We start from the raw sequence: 22,490 nt of genomic DNA on the forward strand, positions 1-22,490 counted from the left end.
AAATTTCATATGAAAGTGGAATTAGATTTATTCTGTGAGGTTCAAGATTCTAAAACTAAGGAGGATTAAGGACCAGAAGTTACAGAAGGGCCAATTTTAGCAAAGAAATTCAATTGTGTCCACAAATTGAATGGGCCAATTGTTGAACATCCGCAGAGAATGGCCAAGTAGATTTCAGGGGTGCTGAGGGGAATTTATGCATGGGCCAGACTGAATGACTTAAGATTCTGTCCATGTCCAGGAATCAATGAATGTAATGCAAAAATCTGCTACAATGAGATTCATCCTTCAGGAAAAATTGAGGGAGGATTATAGAAATTATTTTTGAACACAAACTATGTCATCTTATGGTTTTCCTTTGCAGATGGCATCTTATTTTGGATATACGGTCACAGTGTCAGATGTTAACAATGATGGGTAAGTTTATAAGAACTTCCTCACCATATGTTATATTCATCCACAAAGATGTATTTTTTTCTTCATGAAATAGATCCTTCCATACTTCCTCAACAAGATAGAGGCTCTCTTGTTTTCACTGTTTTTTTGGTTCAGGGCAAGAGGATACATCTAAAGAATTCTATCATCCTATTTTATGTCTTTATGGAGATTTTCCACATCTGCCACTTCCAGAAAAAGACTATTTTACTTAGTTTTATCTTTAATTTAATGAACTGAATAGTCTTTGGCTATTTGAGATCCAAAAACATTAAAACATTTGCTCATCTGTCTCCCTTTAATCCTTAGTGACACATTCATAAAACATGCACATATAAATAAACATTTTTTTTCTCCTGACATTGCTTTAGCCAACATACTAGTAATGCCCATGGAGAAGATGAAATAACATGAGATTTTCAGAGTATGGCAGTAAATTACAATTGAGCTTGGACCAAATACCATGATAAATTATGGTTATGGTTAAGTCATTACTTAAAAACAAATTATTATTAAACATCTCTTTGGTTCACTAAAACTACCTAACTGATAAATAAAACAAATGAATAAATACAAAATCCAATACATGGAGATAAACTGAAACTGATTAGCCATCCAATAAATATCATTGGAGCACCTATTATGTATCAGCCATTGTTTTCAGTGCCCAGAATATAGTGGCAAATAAGACAAAGTGAGCTCTCAGGGAGCTCACATTTTATCAAAATTAAATACCTGCTGAATCCTGACTATGTTCCAGGATCTGGACTAAGCAAGCACTTTAGATACATCATTGATAGACATTAGCTATGATCTTCATATAGACAGAAATGTACTTTAATATTATGGTGGTATATGACTGGAGACAAATTTAGTCACCTTTTGGAAAATATCTTTTTCTTTAAGATTTTATTTATTTATTTGAGAGAGAGCGGGAGGAGGGGAGGAGCAGAGGGAAAGGAACAAACAGACTCTGTGCTGAGCATGGAGTCAAGATCAAGTCAAACACTTAACCAACTGAACCACCCAGGGGCCCTGGAAAATATATTTTTTATTACTCTTCCATTTGACATATATTTCTTGAGTGTCTACTATACTTGAGCACTGTTCTAGGTGCTGGGATACAGCAGAGAAGAAAATAGAAACCTCCGTCCTCATCAAGACTCTACTAGAGATGGGGGGTTGGGGACTACAGACAAATAGTGAGTAAGTCAAGTAAAGCATATTTAGATGGTGATAAGGATTAGATAGGAATTAAAAAAATAGAAGAACCAAAATCAAGATGTCCTTTGGTAGGTAAATGTATAAGTAGACTGTTACATCTGGGCAACAGAATATTGTTCAGTGCTAAAAAGAAAGAGCTGTGAAGCATGAAAAGACATGGAGGAAGCTTAATTGCATACATACTATGAAGTGAAAGAAGCCAGTCTCAGAAGGTTACATACAGTATGATTCCAACTATATGACATCTGGGGAAAGATTTGTGTGCCACTGCCATGTATAAACAGTCTTACCCAGTGCCACATAGGTTCTGCTATGGATAGAATGAGTCTGTTTCCAAGAAGGACACATCTCATGAGCTCCTGGAAGATTCTAAGCAAGGGAATGACCTATGCCAACTTTGTTTTTGGCAGACATGCTGTTGGGTCTCTACTGCTGTGAGGTCCTCTGGAAACCCCCTGCCATAAGCCAGGTGACACAGGACAGCACCTAGGGCCAGAGCAACAGCAGTGGCAGGAAGCCATAGTGGTCGCATTCTGGATATATTCTGAAAGTATATTTGAATGCCAATCTTATCCTGAAAGCAAGTAATTTCAAATTAAATTGCCTTAACTTCCAACTGAACTGTGAAAACAAAGTAACAGGATCACCATTCACAATTTCCAGCCTAGATGGACTGAATTTGTTATCAACATCTTTTAGTAGTCTAGAAAAAATGGCAGGGGAGGGGGAGGGTGGGGTTGGCTGAAAAAGAGCTTAGGTCCAAAACAGGGCATGTTGTCCCAATTGAGAAAGCCCACTCTTTAGTAAAAACAAAACAAAACAAAACAAATCCCCTGATGGCCTTTGGGATGTGCACAGACACATTTCTTTCAACAGATGGTGACACGTAAACACAAAGCTTCCCCACCCCCACCCTACCCCTGAGCCCCCACTGTGCTTTCTAGGGCCCATATGAACTCAGCGTGTGCCCTTCCTTTGCTGCACTGTGTCATGGATCCTTCCAGCTCTCCCTCAGTCCAACACCATGCCCTGCAGGGCACTGCCTCCTTCCTGGAATCGCATTTATTCCAGTCCAGAGCAAAGCGTTGTGACACATTTATAATACTTTTTTTCCTTTTTTTTTTTTTTTTTTTAAAGCCATGTTAAAGAAAGAACAAGAACACTTGTGAGGAAAGGATCCCTTTGGTCTCGTGCTGATCAAAACAACATGGTAGTAACAAACACAAGAATTTTCCAGGGATAATTTATTCTTTTTTGACATCCTTAAAAATTGCTCTGCCCATTATTTCTTTTTTTTTTTTATTAGGCGGTATATTCTTAAATCTTTAGACTGGATCAAAACATAAATACACCTGTTATCTTAATATTGTCATTTTTTAAAAAGATTATTTATTATTTATTCATGATAGAGAGAGAGAGGCAGAGACACAGGCAGAGGGAGAAGGAGGCTCCATGCAGGGAGCCCGATGTGGGACTCGATCCCGGGTCTCCAGGATCATGCCCTGGACTAAAGGTGGCCCCAAACCACTGAGCCACCCAGGCTGCCCTAATATTACCATTCTTAAAGTACCCATAGATTCTCAATCAGTATGTAATTTTCTGTTCTTAGATACTGTAACACTATGTAAATTCAGGGCCCTATTATAAATGAGTAAGCTCTAGAGGTCATCAAGAGCCTTTCATTCCAAATACAGATGAAATCTGAGATTGCAGTAATGAAAATATAATTTGCCATCATCTTTGCAGCACCTGCCTTTCTAGAAAAATTGCTTGATATTGTTGGCATTCGACTAAACATCTGTGTGTCTAGGTTTACACTTGATCCCGATGGGGGCCTGAAAACCACTAATAGAGCCAGCAGCATCCTCACCATCCTGGGTGGGTATTCATCCCCAGGGAAGGTGTGAAACAACCCATGAGGGCAGAGATGTAGACTTGCAATCCCTCAGAAATCTTAGCAGAATCTGAAAAGAAAGGCAGCAAATCAAAAGCCAGTGACTTTTCTTAAGCTCCTATAATAGCCCGTGTCAGAACACAGGTGGCCTCTCTTTGAGAAAGAGGGCTTTTGCCATTCTAATTTCTGACAAGATTTCTAGCAGAGATCTGAAGCTTGCGTGGGATTTACAGGAAACATGAATCCCTGTCTCAGATAGTCTTCCTGGTTAGTATGTATTTGGTCTCCCCAAATTCTGAGTCATTTCAAATGCAAAAATCTCTTTTCTCCACTGACACTACTGAAAAACCTAATACTGCTTTAAATGACAAAATTTTATCATGCATGATTAGCAGAAAATGTTTTTTTTCCCCTCTCAAAGTGCCTTCATGTGTAATATATGTCTAATGACAGGACGATCCAAACTACAATCCAGTGAAGCTATCTAAAATTTACTGGTGGAGAAAGACACGAAAGCTCAGCGACTTGCCCAAGATTGTACACTAATTAGGCAAAGGTCTTGATTAGATCCCAGACCTTCTGCAGAGTAACCCAACAGTATTTTTCTCACTAACTACAGAGAACTCTATACAAAACTCTATGAAATAGCCAGTAGGAAAAATATATGTAATTTCAATGTTCAAGGACTTCTAATCTATAAGAATCAGGAACTAAGTGAATAAAATGACTGGCATGACTCTCACTCTTAAGAAGTTGGGGAATTAGTATATTTGTCACTAAAATAATTCATGACCTTTTTTATTTTTTAAAATGAAAATCATATGTTTAAGGTGTACAGCATGATGTTTTGATATGCATAGTTAAATGATCACTGTCTTCAAGCTAATTAACATATCCATCTCTAGAATCCATCTCTATTTATCCAGCTGGGCAACCCACCATTACATATTTACCCTGTGTGTGTCCACTGTGTGTGGGGTGTGTGTGTGTGTGGGGGGGGTGGTAGCACCAGAGATCTACTCTCTTAGCAAATTTCCAGTATACAATGCAGTGTTATTAACTGTAGTCACCATACTGTACACTAGATTTCTAGAACTTAGATCTCCTTCATTACTGCAACTTTGTACCCTTTGATCAGCATCTCTCCTTGCCCCACCGCCCCACCTCTGGTAACCACTGCTCTATTCTCTGCTTCTATGATTTTGATTGTTTATGTGTGTGTGTGTGTGGGGGGGTGTATGTGTTGTTAAAGTGTTTTACTCCATTTTTTTGGTAAGTCTACACTCCTATTTATTAACTGTGCATTTTACTAATTTCCATTATTTTTATAAGCAAGGTCATACTTCCAGTTTATAAAAATATAAAATCATAATTTCAAAGTTATTTTCACCCAAAGAACTTTAAGATTGCCTTTAGTGATGCTAAAAACAACTGATTCATGAGACAAAATTCAGTTATAGTTTTTAGTGTTATGGATATAAAAAAAAATCAGTTTGTGTGATTATATTAAAAATAGCCATACTAGTCTGCTGCATTTTACTGAGTCAGTAGTAATGACTTATAAGTAATTTTAGAGTCTATAATTCCTATATATATTTTTAATTCACAAAACGCTTTTTAGCTTTCCCAGCATTTACCAGTGATCAAGCAATCATCAGTGAGCGTTAATCACCGATAGAGTTCAGTATTAAAACTGAGATTTAATTCCCATTTTTTAACCCGAATTTCTAAGTTTTCAATTGCTTTTTTTTTTTTTTTAAGACCTGTATCTTCTAAACCTTGGATCTGAATGGATGCTATATAGTGACTCAGAATAGGATTAATAATATCACTTGGCTAGTTGATTGGTCATGGTTCAGAAGTTAGGACTCTGCATATTCTGTGGGATTAAACCAGACTTTTCCTTTTCTGGCCAACAGATAATTAAGTACTTTTGTGCATGAGGCTACCTAATGAACATTCTTAGACAGCATATGACATCTTCTCCACCCACTAGGCAACAAAAGCAAGGTCCCTGCAAATGCTCCAAAATCTTGACATCAGAGAGAGAAAAGACAATGTTATGAAGTAATGTGGCCAAATTAGTAAATTCCTGGACATTTTTCCCAATATTTTTTATTTAAAAAAATCTCTAGGTATTGTAAATGACTCCAAAAGTTTAGACCAAGCGATGGTGTGCATGCTGGTTGGTAGTTGATATTGTCAAGCTTGTGACTGCTTTGAAAATATAAACAAGCTGGTGAAATTAACTTTAGTTTAGTTATCTTAAGATAGCCAGGGCTATAAACTCTGCCAATGTAAACTGTTAGGAATTTCTGGACAAACTTAACAAAGGGAAATGGAATTTTTCATCTTCAGCCTAAGCAAGCAAATTAGGGGTTTTTTCTTATGGGTTTTTAAACTTACAGCATTTATACTATTTCAGAAACTCATAGAATTATATTTTAATTGATTGGATTATTATTATTTTTTGCCTCTGGAGGGCCCAAAGGAATTAAATATAAAGAGATTTTTAGCAGTTTGTTAACTTGAGAACATTTTCGAGAAAATTTATTTGAAAGGAATCAGCTTTGGGTAATTATGTTTTTGCCCTAGATTTAGCCTAAGTATGTGTTCTCTCTTACAGGTTTTATCATTATAATTGAAATACATAGAAAATCCAGAAAACTAAAATAGAAAGAAGTTGTAAATTGAAATTGATTTCTGTAATGTAAATGATCAGCTATGTTAGTTCTTGCTACTGTAAAACAATTCAGCTGATAAGATATAAACTTTAGTGTAAAGTCTACTAATCTGCATTCTGTTAATGGGTAACCACATTCCAAAAATTAATTATGGACATTAACATGAACATCTTACTACCGGGAAAAAAGAAGCATGGAAAAGTTTATAAGTTAAACCAACACCTTAACACCATTTGATTCAGAAAACTGGAATCTAAATTCTTCATATTGAATATTCTCATTGGTTAGTCCTCTCCTCTCTTGCTGTCTCATTCTTTATCACTATTTATGCCTTGCTTTTCAGGAAAATATTCATAATATTCCTGTCTCAAAAACCATGTGAAGGATGAGAAATTGAGTCTTGCATTGTATTATATTATCAGAGCAGATTTAAACTTAAAGAGAGACACAAAAACCATGTGTCTGCTATCCAAAGATTTTAAAGAAAATTGTGCTTAAACATTGGACATTTTGGGTAAAATGAAATTTAGTGTATGTATCCTTTTATGAAGTGCCTTTACATAAAAACTTAGATCTCATCCAAACCACCAACATGACCCAAACAGTAAGGATGGATTTTACTGGAAATTTCATTGTTAAAGAACCATACAGGCTGGGTGATGGATATATATCGGTATATAAATATATATATAGGATATATATCGGTATATAGTATTTTCTTAGAATGGTACTCAACCTATTACACAACTACATATCAGAAAGTCATGAAAAATATCTTTACTAATAAATATTGTAGAACTTTAAACTTTGGTTGGGCATATTCAAAACCAGGACTTGACAAACTAATTTTGAAACAGTATGCTAGCACACATTGCCAGCCTACTGCAACAGTTTTTCAGGGATTTTTTTTGCCTTGTGGTCCATAATAAGAAATAAATTTGACATTGCACCCAGCACACACACATAGAACTGAGACAAAAGTTTCATGGAACCATATTTACCCTCGTGTAATGTATTCATTCTATTTTCTGTTCTTTTTTATTTTGTTTTTTAAGAATTGGTTGTCAAGACCCATTGAATTGATTTTGCAATACACTAATGTGTTGCAAACCAAGATTTAAAAACACCAGCCTAAACAATAATATATATTGTGGCTCATAAGTAGTATTGCTGTAATAAAATAATATTGACACTAAGTGCAAAGTATTCTATAAGGCACATTGTACCAATTAAATCCAAGACAGTTATTGTCTTTCAACCTTATGGGAAACACAATTATAAATGAAAAACAAATGTCTTTCCCTGTTTTTATGGCATTTAGAACATTTTAGAAGACTTACACTTAAATATCTAGGGAAATATATTTCTAACAAAATAAATCAATGCTGTCACAATACTCCAAGAATCCAAAGGTTCCATGGATGTGCAAGCCCTCACAATGTGAGTCAAGTAATTTCCCATTTGTAGAATTCAGCGTTGGCAGTGAGAAATGTAGAGAGCCAACTGTGTCAATCCTGCATCGTGTTTGCACTCTCGGGGACCAATTATATGGCTTGTTCCTTCTTTGCAGTAGGAGAAAATGGCCCCACTCCATCTCTACAGTAGAGACTAGCAATTTCAGACATCTTCAAAGTACAAGGAAGTAAAACACACAATTAGGTGTTTAACAAATGCCTCCTTATACTTCCAATAATTCTAACAGAAAGAGAAGCAACCAGTGCCTTTGAGGGAAGACCAGGGGCTAATAAAACTCCAGTCCCTCTTCTCCTCTGGTTCTGGAACACAGTGGGATGGCAAGCAATGGGGATTTTTTTTTAATCAACATACTTGTAACATTTTTAAGAAAATGTTTTACCTAAATATAGCAATCCAACTTAGGTTCTGGAATGTGAGATCAAAATAATAGCCATTCCTATTTACCCATTCCCCCTCCACACCTCCTGGAATGCACTTGTCATGATGAACACTGGGTGATGGGTGAGAGTGTTGATTCACTATATTGTGCACCTGAGACTCATATAGCTCTGTATCTCACCAATAGTGGAATTAAAATACAATTTTTTTAAAAAAGAGAAAAAAATAGCCATTCCTTGAGTCTATCTATAACCACCCTTCACTTCCTTTGTATAAGTTGGCCAAATAACACTCAATAGTTTTAGCTAGAAACCATGTGTTAGTTCTTCTGCTGTGGGAGACAAGTAAGAGGCTATTCTAGAAGTAGCTGGCAGCCCCAGACTATCTCAAAGTCACACTTCACCATGTTTATGGCTCTTACAAGGTAGGAAAGGGAGAAGGGGGATGCATTTTACTCTTTTAACAAGAATTCTTTCTTTTTACATTGCCATAATGTAGAAATATTGAGTAGTCTCTTCAACACCTAAGCCAGTGCCCTCATAATACTTATCATATATTAAATACTATAGTATGACCTGAGTGTGTGTGTGTGTGTGTGTGTGTGTGTGTGTGTGTGTGTGTGTACATATTCGGAAAGAAAAAGACACACAAAAAGAGCCACAGCCAGAGACTGAGGGAGATCTTCAGTTATGTATCCAATGAAGTAGCCTATTTCTACATTAGTATTTTTACGGTAATATCACTTGTTCAATATAGCACAGCTACTTACCAAAAGAGCCAGGTTTTAAAACCAGATGAGTATAACATCACAACTCGTCTTTGCCCATATCATCTGGACTCCATTTGCTTTTCCAATAATCTTTATTTTTTTTGTAGGTTGTATTTTTTTTAGAGTGGTTTGAGTTTATGGAAAACTTGAACAGGAATTACAGAGAGTTCATAAATTTTCCCTCTCCCCTGCACTCTCAGTCTCTACTGTTAGTACCATCTTGCCTCGGTGTGGTGCGTTTGTTACAATTGATCAACCCATATTGATACATTGTTAACTGAAGTGCCCGGCTTATATTAGGGTTCACTCTGTGTTATACACTCTGTGGGTTTTTCCAAATACATAATGTCAGGTATCTACCTACCATATCATACAGAATATTTCCAGTCTTACAACATTCTATCACATTTTTGTGACATAGTGAAGCAATGAAAGAAGTACGGTGATTGTAAAATGTGCCCTGAGAAAGGAAAAAATTACCACTGGAAATACACTAATCCAATTAATTAAAAGTGTACCCCAAAAGAATCGCATGTCTCTCAGTGCTCTGACCTCCCTCTTTGTTCCCTACAGAATGGATGACGTATTGATTGGGGCACCTCTCTTTATGGAACGTGAATTTGAGAGCAGCCCTCGGGAAGTAGGGCAAGTTTATCTGTATTTGCAAGAGAACACACTTGTCTTCAGGGACCCACAGATCCTGGCCGGCACTGAGGTCTTCGGGAGATTCGGTAGTGCCGTGGCTCACTTAGGAGACCTGAACCAAGATGGATACAATGGTAATTGATACCAGTACATGGAAATAGTTTATTTGTCATAATTCATGTTTTTCTCTATAGAAAGAAACAATGACATCTTTTTTTTAAAGACCCTATTTATCTATTCATGAGAGAGACAGAGAAAGGGGGGGTGCAGAGACACAGGCAGAGGGAGAAGCAGAGGGAGAAGCAGGCTCCACACAGAGAGCCCGATGTGGGACTTGATCCTGGGACTCCAGAACCACGCCCTGGGCGGAAGGCAGTGCTAAACTGCTGAGCCACCCAGGGATTCCCAAAAACAATGACATCTTAAAGTATTTGCAGTGGTGTGTGTGGTATAACTACCATTACTGGCTTTTAATAAATTAGCAAAAACCTCAAGGCAGTTTAAAGTTTACATATGGTGTCATATAACAGCTCTAAATAAAGGCAGCAATTTGTTTTTATTTTTATTCTTTATTTTTTTAAGATTTTATTTATTTATTCATGAAAGACATGGGGAGAGAGAGAGAGGCAGAGACACAAGCAGAGGGAGAAGTAGGCTCCATGCAGGAAGCCCGACATGGGACTCGATCCCGGGGCTCCAGGATCATGCCCCAGGCTGAAGGTGGCACTAAACCACTGAGCCACCGGGGCTGCTCAGCAATTTGTTTTTAAATTGATATCTTGATTTAGTGGCTCAACGAAAACAAGAGAGCCTTCTGTGTGTACAGAGTCAAGACAAATAAATACATGTTAACATATGGACAAGGATAGTGCCTTATGATTAACCCACATGGACTATGTATAGGTTATGCTGAATTTTTAAAAAATTTATTTAAATTCAATTTGCCAACATATAGTATAACACCCAGCGCTTATTTCATCACCTGCCATCCTTAGTGCCCTTCACCCAGTTACCCCATCCCCACACCCACATCCCCTTCTGCAACCCCTTGTTTGTTTCCCAGGGTTAGGAGTCTCTCATGATTTGTCTTCATCTCTAATTTTTCCCCACTCAGTTCCCCTCCTTTCCCTTATGGTCCCTTTCACTATTGCTTATACTCCACATATGAGTGAAACCATGTGATGATTGTTCTTCTCCAGCTGACTTATTTCACTCAGCATCATCCCCTCCAGTTCCATCCACATCAAAGCGAGTTGTAGGTATTCAGCCTTCCTGATGGCTGAGTAATATTCCAGATATATACCACCTCTTCTTTATCCATTCATCTGTCAAAGGACATCATGACTCCTTCCACAGTTTGGCTATTGTGGACATTGCTGCTGTGAACATTGGGGTGCAGGGGTCCCATCGTTTCACTACATCTGTATCTTTAGGGTAAACACCCAGTAGTGCAATTGCTGGGTCATAGGGTAGCTCTATTTTTAACTTTTTGAAGAAACTCCACAATGTTTTCCAGAGTCACTGCACAAGCTTATGTTCCCACCATAGAGCAAAGGAGGAACCCTTTCTCCAGATCATCTCCAACATCTGTTGTTTCCAGTCTTGTTAATTTTAGCCATTTGTCACCAGTGTAAAGTGGTGACACTGGATAAAGAAGATGTGTTCTATGTATACAATGGGATATTACTCGGCCATTAGAAATGACAAATACCCACCATTTGCTTCAACGTGGATGGAACTGGAGTGTATGATGCTGAGTGAAGTAAGTCAATCAGAGAAGGACAAACATTATATGGTCTCGTTCATTTGGGGAATATAAAAAATAGTGAAAAAGATTATAGGGGAAAGGAGAGAAAATGAGCGGGAAATATCAGTGAGGGAGACAGAACATGAGACACTCCTAACTCTGGGAAATGAACAAGGGATAGTGGAAAGGGAGGTGGGCAGGGGATGGGGTGACTGGGTGTTAGACACTGAGGGGGGCACTTGACGGGATGAACACAGGGTGTTATACTGTATGTTGGCAAATCAAACTCCAATAAAAAATCATACAAAAAATTTCAATTCATGATTTATTTAGTCTTAGCAGACTTACTTAGGAGCAAAGAGAAATAAATGGCAAAATGAGGACACATAACTATCAACCACTGGGGTGAGTGGTTATGTTACTGTGTCATTGGTGCTCTTTTTTATGTAGAACCAAGTCTTTGTGTCTGTTGTTTAGAACAATCCTGATGAACACGAGGTGTGAAAGCTCATTTTCCTTGAGTGCTATATTTAAGTGAGGGTCATGTGACAGGGCTCTTTCTAGGTTCCTCAATGTCCTCCATTGTACAGTGTGTCCTGCCTACCTCATGGGACAAGGTCACCATGACATCGTATAATCTTTGTTCAAGAGATGATTTCTTTTAATAAGAAACTTGTAAGTACTTTGCAGAGATGCCTCCCCTGTTCTACCCAGTCTGGTGGTGTGAGCTGGCTCTCCGTGTTGCTCACTGAGTTCCCGGTGTAGACCACCCTTTGCCTGCTCCTCCAATGGACCAAGCTCTTTCCACCTTTGGACCATGGCACACCAGATCCTTCAGCCTGGAGTGCTCTTCCCTCTGATTTCACACAGTTGGTTTCATCTCGTCCCCAGATTTCAATGTCAACATGAGCCTTAGCAACACCGAATCTAGAAATAACAACCATTCTCCACTATGTTAATATTTTTGATTCTTCTACATAGAATGTGTAGCTCTCCATCTTCTCTTGATTCTTTCTTTATTCAAATTGTGGACTACCTGTACTGGAATATAAACTTTCTAAAAACAGCAGTCTCTCAGTAAATATTTGCTCGATGGATCAAAGACAACCAATAATTTATTGTTGCTACAGTATTATGAAATTTTCACAGAAAACTTAATGCACCCTTTGGATTCTAGGACATTGCTCTTTGCACTTATTTCTACCTCTGAAACCTTCTTTACTTAAAAAATATGTTCACATGTCCCTGTTTGCAGACATTGCCATTGGTGCGCCCTTCGCAGGCAAGGATCAAAGAGGTCAAGTGCTCATTTACAACGGGAACAAAGATGGCTTAAACAGGAAGCCTTCCCAAATTCTGCAGGGAATGTGGGCCTCTCAGACCATCCCTTCGGGCTTCGGTTTTACCCTAAGAGGAGACTCAGACATAGACAGGAATGATTACCCAGGTAAGAGTTTCTTTCCTTTCCTGCAAGGGAGCCCACTTTCTAGATAGAAGCCCATTCTCAGGACAGCGCCTTGTGTGTACGCAGTTCTTTTTTAACCATGAAGGCCAAGTGGATGGCACAGGGCTTTTATGCATGGCTCCTGAATGACTTTCACGAGAATATGAAGGAAGACAAAATAAACACAGCTTTTCCCAACGACAAGATGGCTTTTGAAAAACCACACTGGGCCTACAACTTGTCAACTTTGCAACCAAAGTTGTTATTCAAAACCCCTCAGTGGGCTGTTCTCCATTGATAAAGACAGCTTGCCTCAGAGCCAGCTTGAGCAATTTATTTTAAACCTGTAGTTTTCTCTCCATCTCTTAGTTCCGAGTAATTAACTCATGAACTTCAAATTTTCTGTCATAGAACTCTTATGTTTTTGGAGCATGAGTATTTCACCATACTTTGGGGTTTTTTCAAAATAGATCGAATATTTTAAGTGAAGCCAAAGGAACTGGTTTATAATAAAGGTTGTAAGCTCTTCTTGATTACTTACTTCATGTTGAGGTCTCATGGAAATTATACAGCACAGCGGGATAATTCATGTTCTTTGTGTGCCATCGGAAAACACAATTTGTCTTCAAGGATTGTTTCAGTAATCCCAGGATTTTTAGCAGAAGACATTGGACTTCTTGATCCTATGGTTCAATCATCACTTTTATGTTAGTTATTTTAAGATGGTTTCAATAAATACTTAGAAATCACTAATAGTTAACTGACAGCTTTAACTACTTATTAAAACCTTGTCTCTTTCCACCCTCTTGTCTTAATTGGGTATTTTCCATATGTAGAGCTTTTTCTGGTTTGGGGCAACATTCCAATAAACTGCCAAAATACACATCACTAATTTCATCCTTCCACTTCTCTTCCCCTCTGGGATTAAGCAAAAAGGATACAGCAATGTATTCTCATAAATTTGCCAGAAATCTCTCATGACACTAACATAGATACTGTAGTGTGCTCAAAGCAGATATAGTATTATATTATATACAAATATATCCTGTCTTCCACATTTTTAAAAACATCTAGTTAAATTTATTTTCTTAGGTTAATTATACTAATCCAATCAATGAGGTTAGTGGAGATTATTTTACTGGGGGGAGGGGGTGTCATTCATAATATACTCTATTTTAAATAATCCTCCCTGTGATTTCTTCCTAAAATACGTCAGGATGATTCATGAAATTTAACTCATGGGTTGCAACTTTAGAGAAATAGTTATTTTGGAAAGTTATTGCCATTCATTATGCCTATCATAGTCTCACCTTTGTACCAGGAACTTGATAGACAGAATGGCTGGACCTTCCACAAGGTAAAGGAAATAAGGGATGTATCAATCACATAGACAGTTCATCAACTTCTTTTGAAGTCTCTGAGACAAAAGCCAAGAAGGAGAGAAACATGAAACAACTTTTCTCTCAAGGAATATTCCTTCCTGGGGGTGGGCAGAGGGTTGTGGTGGTGGGGGAGCAGGAGTAGGACAGGGAAGAAAGAAGTTAAAGTAGGTAAATGGTAATTAGTTGCCTCTTAATGATGTCTTCTTTTTTTAAGATCTTATCTATTTATTTATTCCGGAAGGACATAGAGAAAGAGGCAGAGACATAGGCAGAGGGTGAAGCAGACTCCTGATGTGGAGCCTGATGTAGGACTCTATCCCAGAACCTGGGATCACAGCCTGAGCCAAAGGCAGACACTCGACCACTGAGCCACCCAGGTGCCCTTATTTTAAAAGATGTCTTCTTTTATCCCTTCTTAACAATCAGAAAAAGTCATTTGAGGCCATTTGTTAACTTTATCTACTGAGGCTGATTTAATTTATACTAACTAATGAAGTTAATGCAGTCTATCCATCTGTCTGTAAAGTAAATGTTCTTTACTAAGGCAAAACCATTAATGCCACTAGTTGAATTCTTATCCCTCAAGATGGTCTTGAGGCACTCAGAGTTCGCCTGTACATCTTAGAAGACTTGGGTTCTGGTTCCAGTTCTGCCTGTCAAGTGAAAATATAGATGTCTGCTGATTCATGATCCTGTAACATTTTCTTTGATCCTCATCTTTTTGCAAAAGAATGTCACTCCTCTAAGGAAAGCACTTGATGGGATGAGCACTGGGTGTTTTACTATATGTTGGTGAATTGAATTCAAATAAAAAAAATTTTTTTTAATGCCTCTCAAAGAAACCTCTTTATGAGTATTGACACCAAGTCCCCAAGGATCTACGCAGAGGAAAACCACTATCAGACAGGCAACTACATTCTTTTCACTAGTAGAGTGGATTTGAAATTCACAGGCAAAATTCAGGAATGGGACCTGTAACTTTCCTCATTATTCTATTAAGAAATTCCATGTGGCTTGTCCGAAGCCTCTATTTCTATTAAGAGGAAAAACTTAATCTCACAGTTGCTTCCAGATCCAGACTTAATCTCAGTTGTGTAAACATTCATTTCAATTCAGGACTTTCTCCTTCCTCCCTCTGTGGCCACTCTTTCAAGGAACAGAGTAGCAAAGGACATGCCTATTGTCCAGGGATTGAGAAAGGGGCATCCACCTCCAAGGCATCACCCGTTTTTACTAGCTCCTGTCTGAAGGGTAACTCAGCCTCTCCTGGTCTTTGATGTGTCACTCGAGCTTCCATGGTTAATCTTGTGGCCTGTAGTAGCCACTGCTCAAAAGTTCCATGTGTCCTGGCCTCATCCTATTTTGGCATCTTCTGGTCCAGTCTCAGCATGGGCTTCTATGCCACAGTTGGGACTCAGATACTTTCGGGTTGGGTTTTCAGGCTTCTGAAATTGTTTATCCCCCTAGATTATTCCTTTAGCTATTGCTAATTTTGTACCAAGACATCTTATTGCTTTAGCTTAATAGGGTTGCAGTTTTCTAATGTTTTGCCTGGGAAATAGCAGTCTTCTCCCCGCCTACAATCCCCCTGCAAAGTTTACTGGGCGGAATGCTTTCCAAACTCTACAGTTCATTTTTAAAAACTCTATGTCCTAGGCTCTCATGGTCTGTCTTGTGATTTGCCCAAACCAGACCTTTTTGAAACTTAAAAAGAATCACAGTTTGCTTTCATTCTGGGGTCCTGCTCTTCCAAAGCAAAGTTACTCTGCTTTTAGATTATTGTGCCTTCTATGAGTTTCACAATCTATTTCACAGGTTAACTTTCTTCTAGTGTGTATCTAGTCATCCCCGTAAGCAGAGTTCGCAAAGTTGGCTGCACATTGAGATCATCAGTGGACTTTTTTTTTTTTTTTTTCATCAGTGGACTTTTAATCCATCTGCTCAAGTCATACTCTAAACTCAGAATCAGACTCTCCAAAGTCAGAATCTCTGGGTGGGGGGGGGGAGGGGTAGAGCTCAAACCAGAGTAACATAGTTAAGTAACCTGGATGATTCCAGTGTACAAGCCAGCTGGGAGCTAATGATCTAGAACTAGGTTCCCCCTTTAATGAACATCAAATCAACTGGGCATCTTGTTAGAGCCCAGATCCTGACTCAGTAGGTCAAGGGAGTGGGAAGATTCATTCTTTCCAGCGAGTTCCCAAGTTTTTTCCCTGCTGCTGGGCTCCGCATCAGACCCTGAGTGGCAAATTCTGAAGCACTGTGCATGCTGGTCACCCATTGAGTCTCTTAATACAGGTTGAATGCACGGCACCCCTTCAGATAATTTGGCTTATGGAGTCTGAGATGGAGTTCTGGGATTTATGCTCCTACCCAGGTCCCTACTTTGAGAAACACAGCTCTAGAGTCTTTGTGCTTGCTTTCCATGCCTACACTAGTCAGATGTACAGGGTTCTCTTTTGGCAGACACCTGTTAGCTAGGCTCTGGCATTTCATTTATTCTTTACAAGTTTGTCCAACCAGCCCGAGGGGCTCTTCTCCAGGTTTCCTCTGTGTGGTTACTGCCATGGGGATGTTTGGGCATAATACATACTCTGGCCTCATCTGGAGAAATTAAGGAAGGCTCATTGAAAATATTTAATTTTTCATGCACTGCTCTACATTTCCTGGAAGTTATCTATGCATTGAAAATGATGCCTTGCTGACTTGCATTTAAAATATATTATCGCATTTGTTAGGAATTAACCCACCTTAACCTGACTTAAGCCATAAAGGGAGAGATTTATATTAAAGGTATAGGAATAAAATAAATAAATAAATAAAGGTATAGGAATATCTCAAGGAAACCTAATGACAGGAATCTGTCAGGCCTCTGGAAGGGACAAGCTGGTCAGGTTAGGACTTCCTCTCTCTTACTCTCATCTCTGCTTTTCTTTCCACGCCTGCTCCCCCCCCCCCCCCACCATTTCTCTCAGTGGTGTCTCAGCTCCAGAGTTCACATATTACAGGTTTCCTCAGTCAAAGAGCCTGTCTACAATTTATCTCAGTCCCAAATCCTAGGGAAAGGAATCTTATAGGCTCTGAGGCAAAGGGTGACATTTTCCAAGGTAGGAGGTGACTTGTGGATTATGCAGGTATCCCAGTAAATATCCACTATAATGCCCCTGCAAAACAAAATAAAACAAAATGGCCCTAGGAAAGAATTGTAGCAAGAAGTGAAGAAAAATAATTGAAAAGAAAAATATTTTGTCCTAAAAATTAAAATAACAACAATAATTAAATTGTTCATTGATATTTTTATGCTTGTTCCTTTCACTTCAAGGTCCAAAAGAAAAATAAATAAGACATTCCTTGATTCAGTCGAAAAATACATATTAGAATTTACTCTGTATTAGAAATTGTGCTGGAGGAATGGTGGCAAGGCATACACAGTCACCACCTTCCCAGAGTTGACATTCCAGGTGAGAAGGACAGCTGAATAATTACAACAAAGTCTGAGCATTGTAATACTGAAGTCTTTAAATGCAAAACTTTTTTTGGAGTATGATAACATCTGAAAAAATTCAAGCATTGTTGATGAACATTATGCTTATGAATTTTAAAAGCATATCGTGAGAAAAATACTGTTGGCCTTTGGGAATTTTGTAAGTATTTGGTCTTAATTAAATGAATCAGCTGAGGAAAATAGATAAGCTCTGGAGCTTCTTCTACAAGCACCTCCATTTCTCCTGACAAATTTCCCCAAGGCAAGCTAATATTCTGATCAGGGCTACAAGTTATGTACCGGTTGTGCCCAGCCGAAGGGCAAGTGAGGGCAGATTCATACACCAAGAGGTTTCCTCCACACAGGATGGGGCAAGGCCACCTTTTAAAATTCATACACAGGCATCTAGCCCTGTTCCAGGTCCTCCATTTGAAATAGATTGGAAACAAAATCCCCCAAGTCTCCACTTTAACTACTTGGTCACCTGCAGAATTTATAGAAAGACAAATGTACAAGTGAACAGGAGTCTGAAATTCTGCACTGAATTCAGTCAAACCCCTTGGAAAACACTTGAAAAACTGTGCTTACCCAAAGAGATGGGGTTACTTTTCCCATTCCTGAAGTGTACACTTTCACCTCATTTTAGGCACCAGCTATATCTGCAAGCAGAGCTGGGCTGGCTTCCCCTGGTCTGTGGCCTGCCATCTACCCTCTCCTGGGCACACTGCTATGAAACCTACCTATGTTAATGGCGGGGTGCACATGTTGCCCGATTGGCCAGATAGCAGCAAGTATTCTTAACATGTTTTTGAAAAAAGCCAGCTGCCTTTTGCAGGAAGAAAGAATAAGGTTGATTTGATGTTTGATGTATATTTATTGTGAATTACAGCTGTTTCATCTCCCAGACTGACTAGAAATCAGGTCACCTAGTACCTGAAATAATCAAAAGCACAGACATGTAAAAGGTGGTTTGATTTACATTTACTTTTTGTCACACGACCTCTTCTGCAAGTTACAGATGTTCTGTATTTGAGCAGGACCAGACACTTCGTTTCCTTGTCTTAGGGAAAAAAAAAATGCTACCAAAAAGCAGACATGGGACCAATTATATTGCTAACATTATTGCAATTAGAGCAATTATTACTACTATGCCATCTACTGCACAGAAGAGAAATACAGTTCATATCCACTAGAATATTATTTTTTAATATTTCTCATGCACACATACATATACTCACATTTATATGAGTATTTGTGTGTATGTGTATTTTTTTGTGTAGGTATGTGTACTCCAAGATGGTTTACAGAGTAAGGCAGATGACACTCTACTTTCTTTTTGGGAAACATCAAACCAGTGTTAAGAATAACCTATTAAAGTTAGCAGTGTGCTAACAAGGGAAGGGAAATCAGACCACCCAGGTTAGGATCCCCATCCATCACTGATAGGCTGTGTGGCAATGGACAAATTACTCAATTTCTCTGAGCTTCCACTTCCTTATCTGATATTATGGGGCTAACAATATTTCCTTCACTAGGTTGTGTGTGTTTGCACTTTCTAAGATGGGAAAAGATTTTTGCAAAATGTTGTAAAATGGCTTAGAAAAAAAGGAAATCCACTTGATTGACATAAACAGAATCAAAGCTACTTTACTTCACAGACATATTTGGGCCACATAAAATGTTGAAAAGGTGCATTCTTGGATTCTGGAGATGGAAAAAATGAGTTTCAAACTGGACTCCACTATTTCCTAGCTGTATAAGCATAAGATAATTTCCTAATCTCTCTGAACTTCAATTTCCTTATCTGTAAGATTAGAGTATGTTGGTAAAAGAGACAAAATAGCATTTTTTTATGTAATATGAAATGAAATGATGGGTTTAAGTTAAAATGGAATTACATAGAATATAGTTTAATAAATGGCAGCTTTCCAATCAAATCTTAAAACAAGACTATATTTTGGAGGTATTCTTTTCTTATGCACACTAGTTGACATTATTTTCTTTTGCTTATTTGATTTCTATGGCCCCCAATCTTAATTTACAATACCATATTTGCTTCCCTTGCCCCAGATGAGCACTGAAACTGAGACGGTTAGTTTGAGAAGCACTCGTAAAATTCCCATTGCTGGACCCTCACTAGAAGCTTCCAATATCAGGAGGTTACTGCCCTGCTATGGTGCAGTTCCACTACTCACTCCATCTGACCTCCCACCCCTAAGTGGGAGACGAGGCATAAGGGACTTCTCCTATTACTCACTACTGTGATTTACTAGGTGCCAAGAATGGAAAATGCTCTTCCTTCTTAAGCTCTAAGGCAGTTGAGGGCATTTATTTTCATACATATTGGACCTGAACTAGGTGATAACGATGGCAACTGAAAGGAAGGAAATAATGTAAATGAACAATTGTCAAGACTTAGTAATGGCTCGCCATGATGGAAAGTAAAGGAGTAAAGTTAAGAGTAAGGAATAAGGAAGAGATGTTAAGGATGACTCTAGAATTTTGATCCAGTGTACCCAAGAAAAGTATGGCAAAATGAACAGACATAAGGAGATTTAGTTATAGAAATATAAAGATTCTACTATAGAAATAATATTTAGAATAATTTTCTTAATTTCTACTTTCACCACTCAGTATTTGTTTAGATTTCTTACAGTTCATATTCTCATCGGTACATATACATAAATAGGAGTCATTAGTATATTCATTTCTGGCACCAAAATCCTTTTTCCTATTTAAAATATGGATGTATTCAGGTTTCTGTGTTGGTGCTGATTGGAAAATGAGGGTTGGCCAGAGGAGTATCTTGTATACATTAATTGAGTGAAAGCATTTCAGAGAAGAAACAGCTGTGATGGTCAGAAATTCCTAAAAATTCAATGATCTAGCCTAATCCTGTTAAACATGATTGTATAACAAGACCATCTGCTAAATGCATAGCCCAGACACTGGAAGGTGGAGGAGGGGAAGTGCAGGTTTTGTTTCACAGAAATCTTGCAGGCAATAAAAACTGGGGGAAGACATGGGCTGAATGCCAAGACGATCATTGTCTTGTTCAGGCCCGTAATGTCTGATGATTATACCATGAAGCCATCTCAGACAATTATACCAAATGGAAAAAAATGACCCATTATCTGTTTTAAGGAGTGCTCTCTGTGTGTGTGTGTAAGCGAACACCCGAGCAAGAAAGAACCTACACATAAGAAGAAATAAAAGGATGGCTTTAGCCAAGGGAATAATGCATAATCAAACTTTGAGCTCCTTGAAATTGATTTGAAGTTTAGTTGAACTAAATTCAAATCTTATAGTCAAAGTTTATTTCTACTTCTCAAACTGCTACTCAAGTTATCCTGTAAAGTAAATTATATTCCTTATTGAGCAAGATTTTCATAATTTCGTATAAACACATTAGAAATTTTAGTATACAATCTAACTTGTAAAAATATTTTATGAATTAGTTTAAATGGAATTAATTAAGTCAACTGACAGAGTTCCTGGACTTGTCATAAAGTGGAAGTAAAAGTGAATGGAGAGGGGATCCCTGGGTGGCACAGCGGTTTAGCACCTGCCTTTGGCCTAGGGCACGATCCTGGAGACCTGGGATCGAATCCCATGTCAGGCTCCCGGTGCATGGAGCCTGCTTCTCCCTCTGCCTGTGTCTCTGCCTCTCTCTCTCTCTCTGTGTGACTATCATTAAAAAAAAAAAAAAAAAAAAGTGAATGGAGAGATAAAACCCGTGAATTCTAGAACCAGCTCTCCCATGACAATGTTACTTTAGTAACATGGCTTCTCTGGGCCTGACTTTACTCTCCTGAATGTGATGTGGATGCATGGAAGGCTTCTCCAAGGGTCTTTTTTTTTTTTTTAATTTTTTATTTATTTATGATAGGCACACAGTGAGAGAGAGAGGCAGAGACACAGGCAGAGGGAGAAGCAGGCTCCATGCACCGGGAGCCCAACATGGGATTCGATCCCAGGTCTCCAGGATCGCGCCCTGGGCCAAAGGCAGGCGCCAAACCGCTGCGCCACCCAGGGATCCCTCCAAGGGTCTTTTTGATCTCCACACTCCTCTGATCCTATAATCCAAGATCTAGACTTACGGCCTTCCAGATAAAGACACTACCAAAAAAAGAGAACTGTAGGCCAATATCTCTGATATCTCTGATGAATATAGATGCAAAAATTCCCAACAAAATATTAGCAAGCTGAATCCAACAATACATTTTAAAAAAATCATACACATGATGAAGTGGAATTGATTTATGCAAGGTGGTTCAATATTCCCAAATCAATCAAAATGATATATCACATCAATAAGAATAAAAAACCATGTGATCATTCCAATAAATGCAGAAAAACCATATGACAAAGTATAACCTATATTCATGATGAAAACCCTAAACCAAGTAGTTTTTTTTTTTTAAATTTTTATTTATTTATGATAGGAACACAGTGAGAGAGAGAGGCAGAGACACAGGCAGAGGGAGAAGCAGGCTCCATGCACCGGGAGCCCGACGTGGGATTCGATCCCGGATCTCCAGGATCGCGCCCTGGGCCAAAGGCAGGCGCCAAACCGCTGCGCCACCCAGGGATCCCTAAACCAAGTAGTTTTAAGTGAGAATACACCTCAACATAATAAAGGCCATACATGAGAAATCCACAGCTAATGTCATACACAATGGTGAAAGAGATTTTCCCCTAAGCTCAGGAATAAGACAAGAATGTCCACTTTCACAGCTTTTATTCAACATAGGACTGGAAGCTCTAACCACAGCAATCAGACAACAAAAAGAAAAAGGTAACCCAACTGGTAAGAAACAAGTAACACTGTCACTATTTGCAGACGACATGATACTATGCGTAGAAAACCCTGAAGACCCCACCAAAAAACTACTAGAACTAATAAATGAATTCAGTAAGATCTCGGG

At 38.5% G+C, this 22,490-nt stretch overlaps 1 protein-coding gene across 1 annotated transcript in view; it reads left to right on the top strand.

The window, feature by feature from the left end:
* Positions 1-22,490, top strand: part of ITGA8 (integrin subunit alpha 8) — a 168,145-nt gene that overhangs the window by 49,821 nt on the left and 95,834 nt on the right. Inside the window, exons 11-13 of the mRNA XM_041767597.1 lie at positions 365-417; positions 9,434-9,639; positions 12,508-12,699. Coding sequence (XP_041623531.1) covers positions 365-417; positions 9,434-9,639; positions 12,508-12,699 — 451 coding nt within the window. The remainder of the gene's footprint in view (positions 1-364; positions 418-9,433; positions 9,640-12,507; positions 12,700-22,490) is intronic.

This window comes from Vulpes lagopus, chromosome 8 (assembly GCF_018345385.1).
Source record: "Vulpes lagopus strain Blue_001 chromosome 8, ASM1834538v1, whole genome shotgun sequence".
Classification (NCBI taxonomy): domain Eukaryota; kingdom Metazoa; phylum Chordata; class Mammalia; order Carnivora; family Canidae; genus Vulpes; species Vulpes lagopus.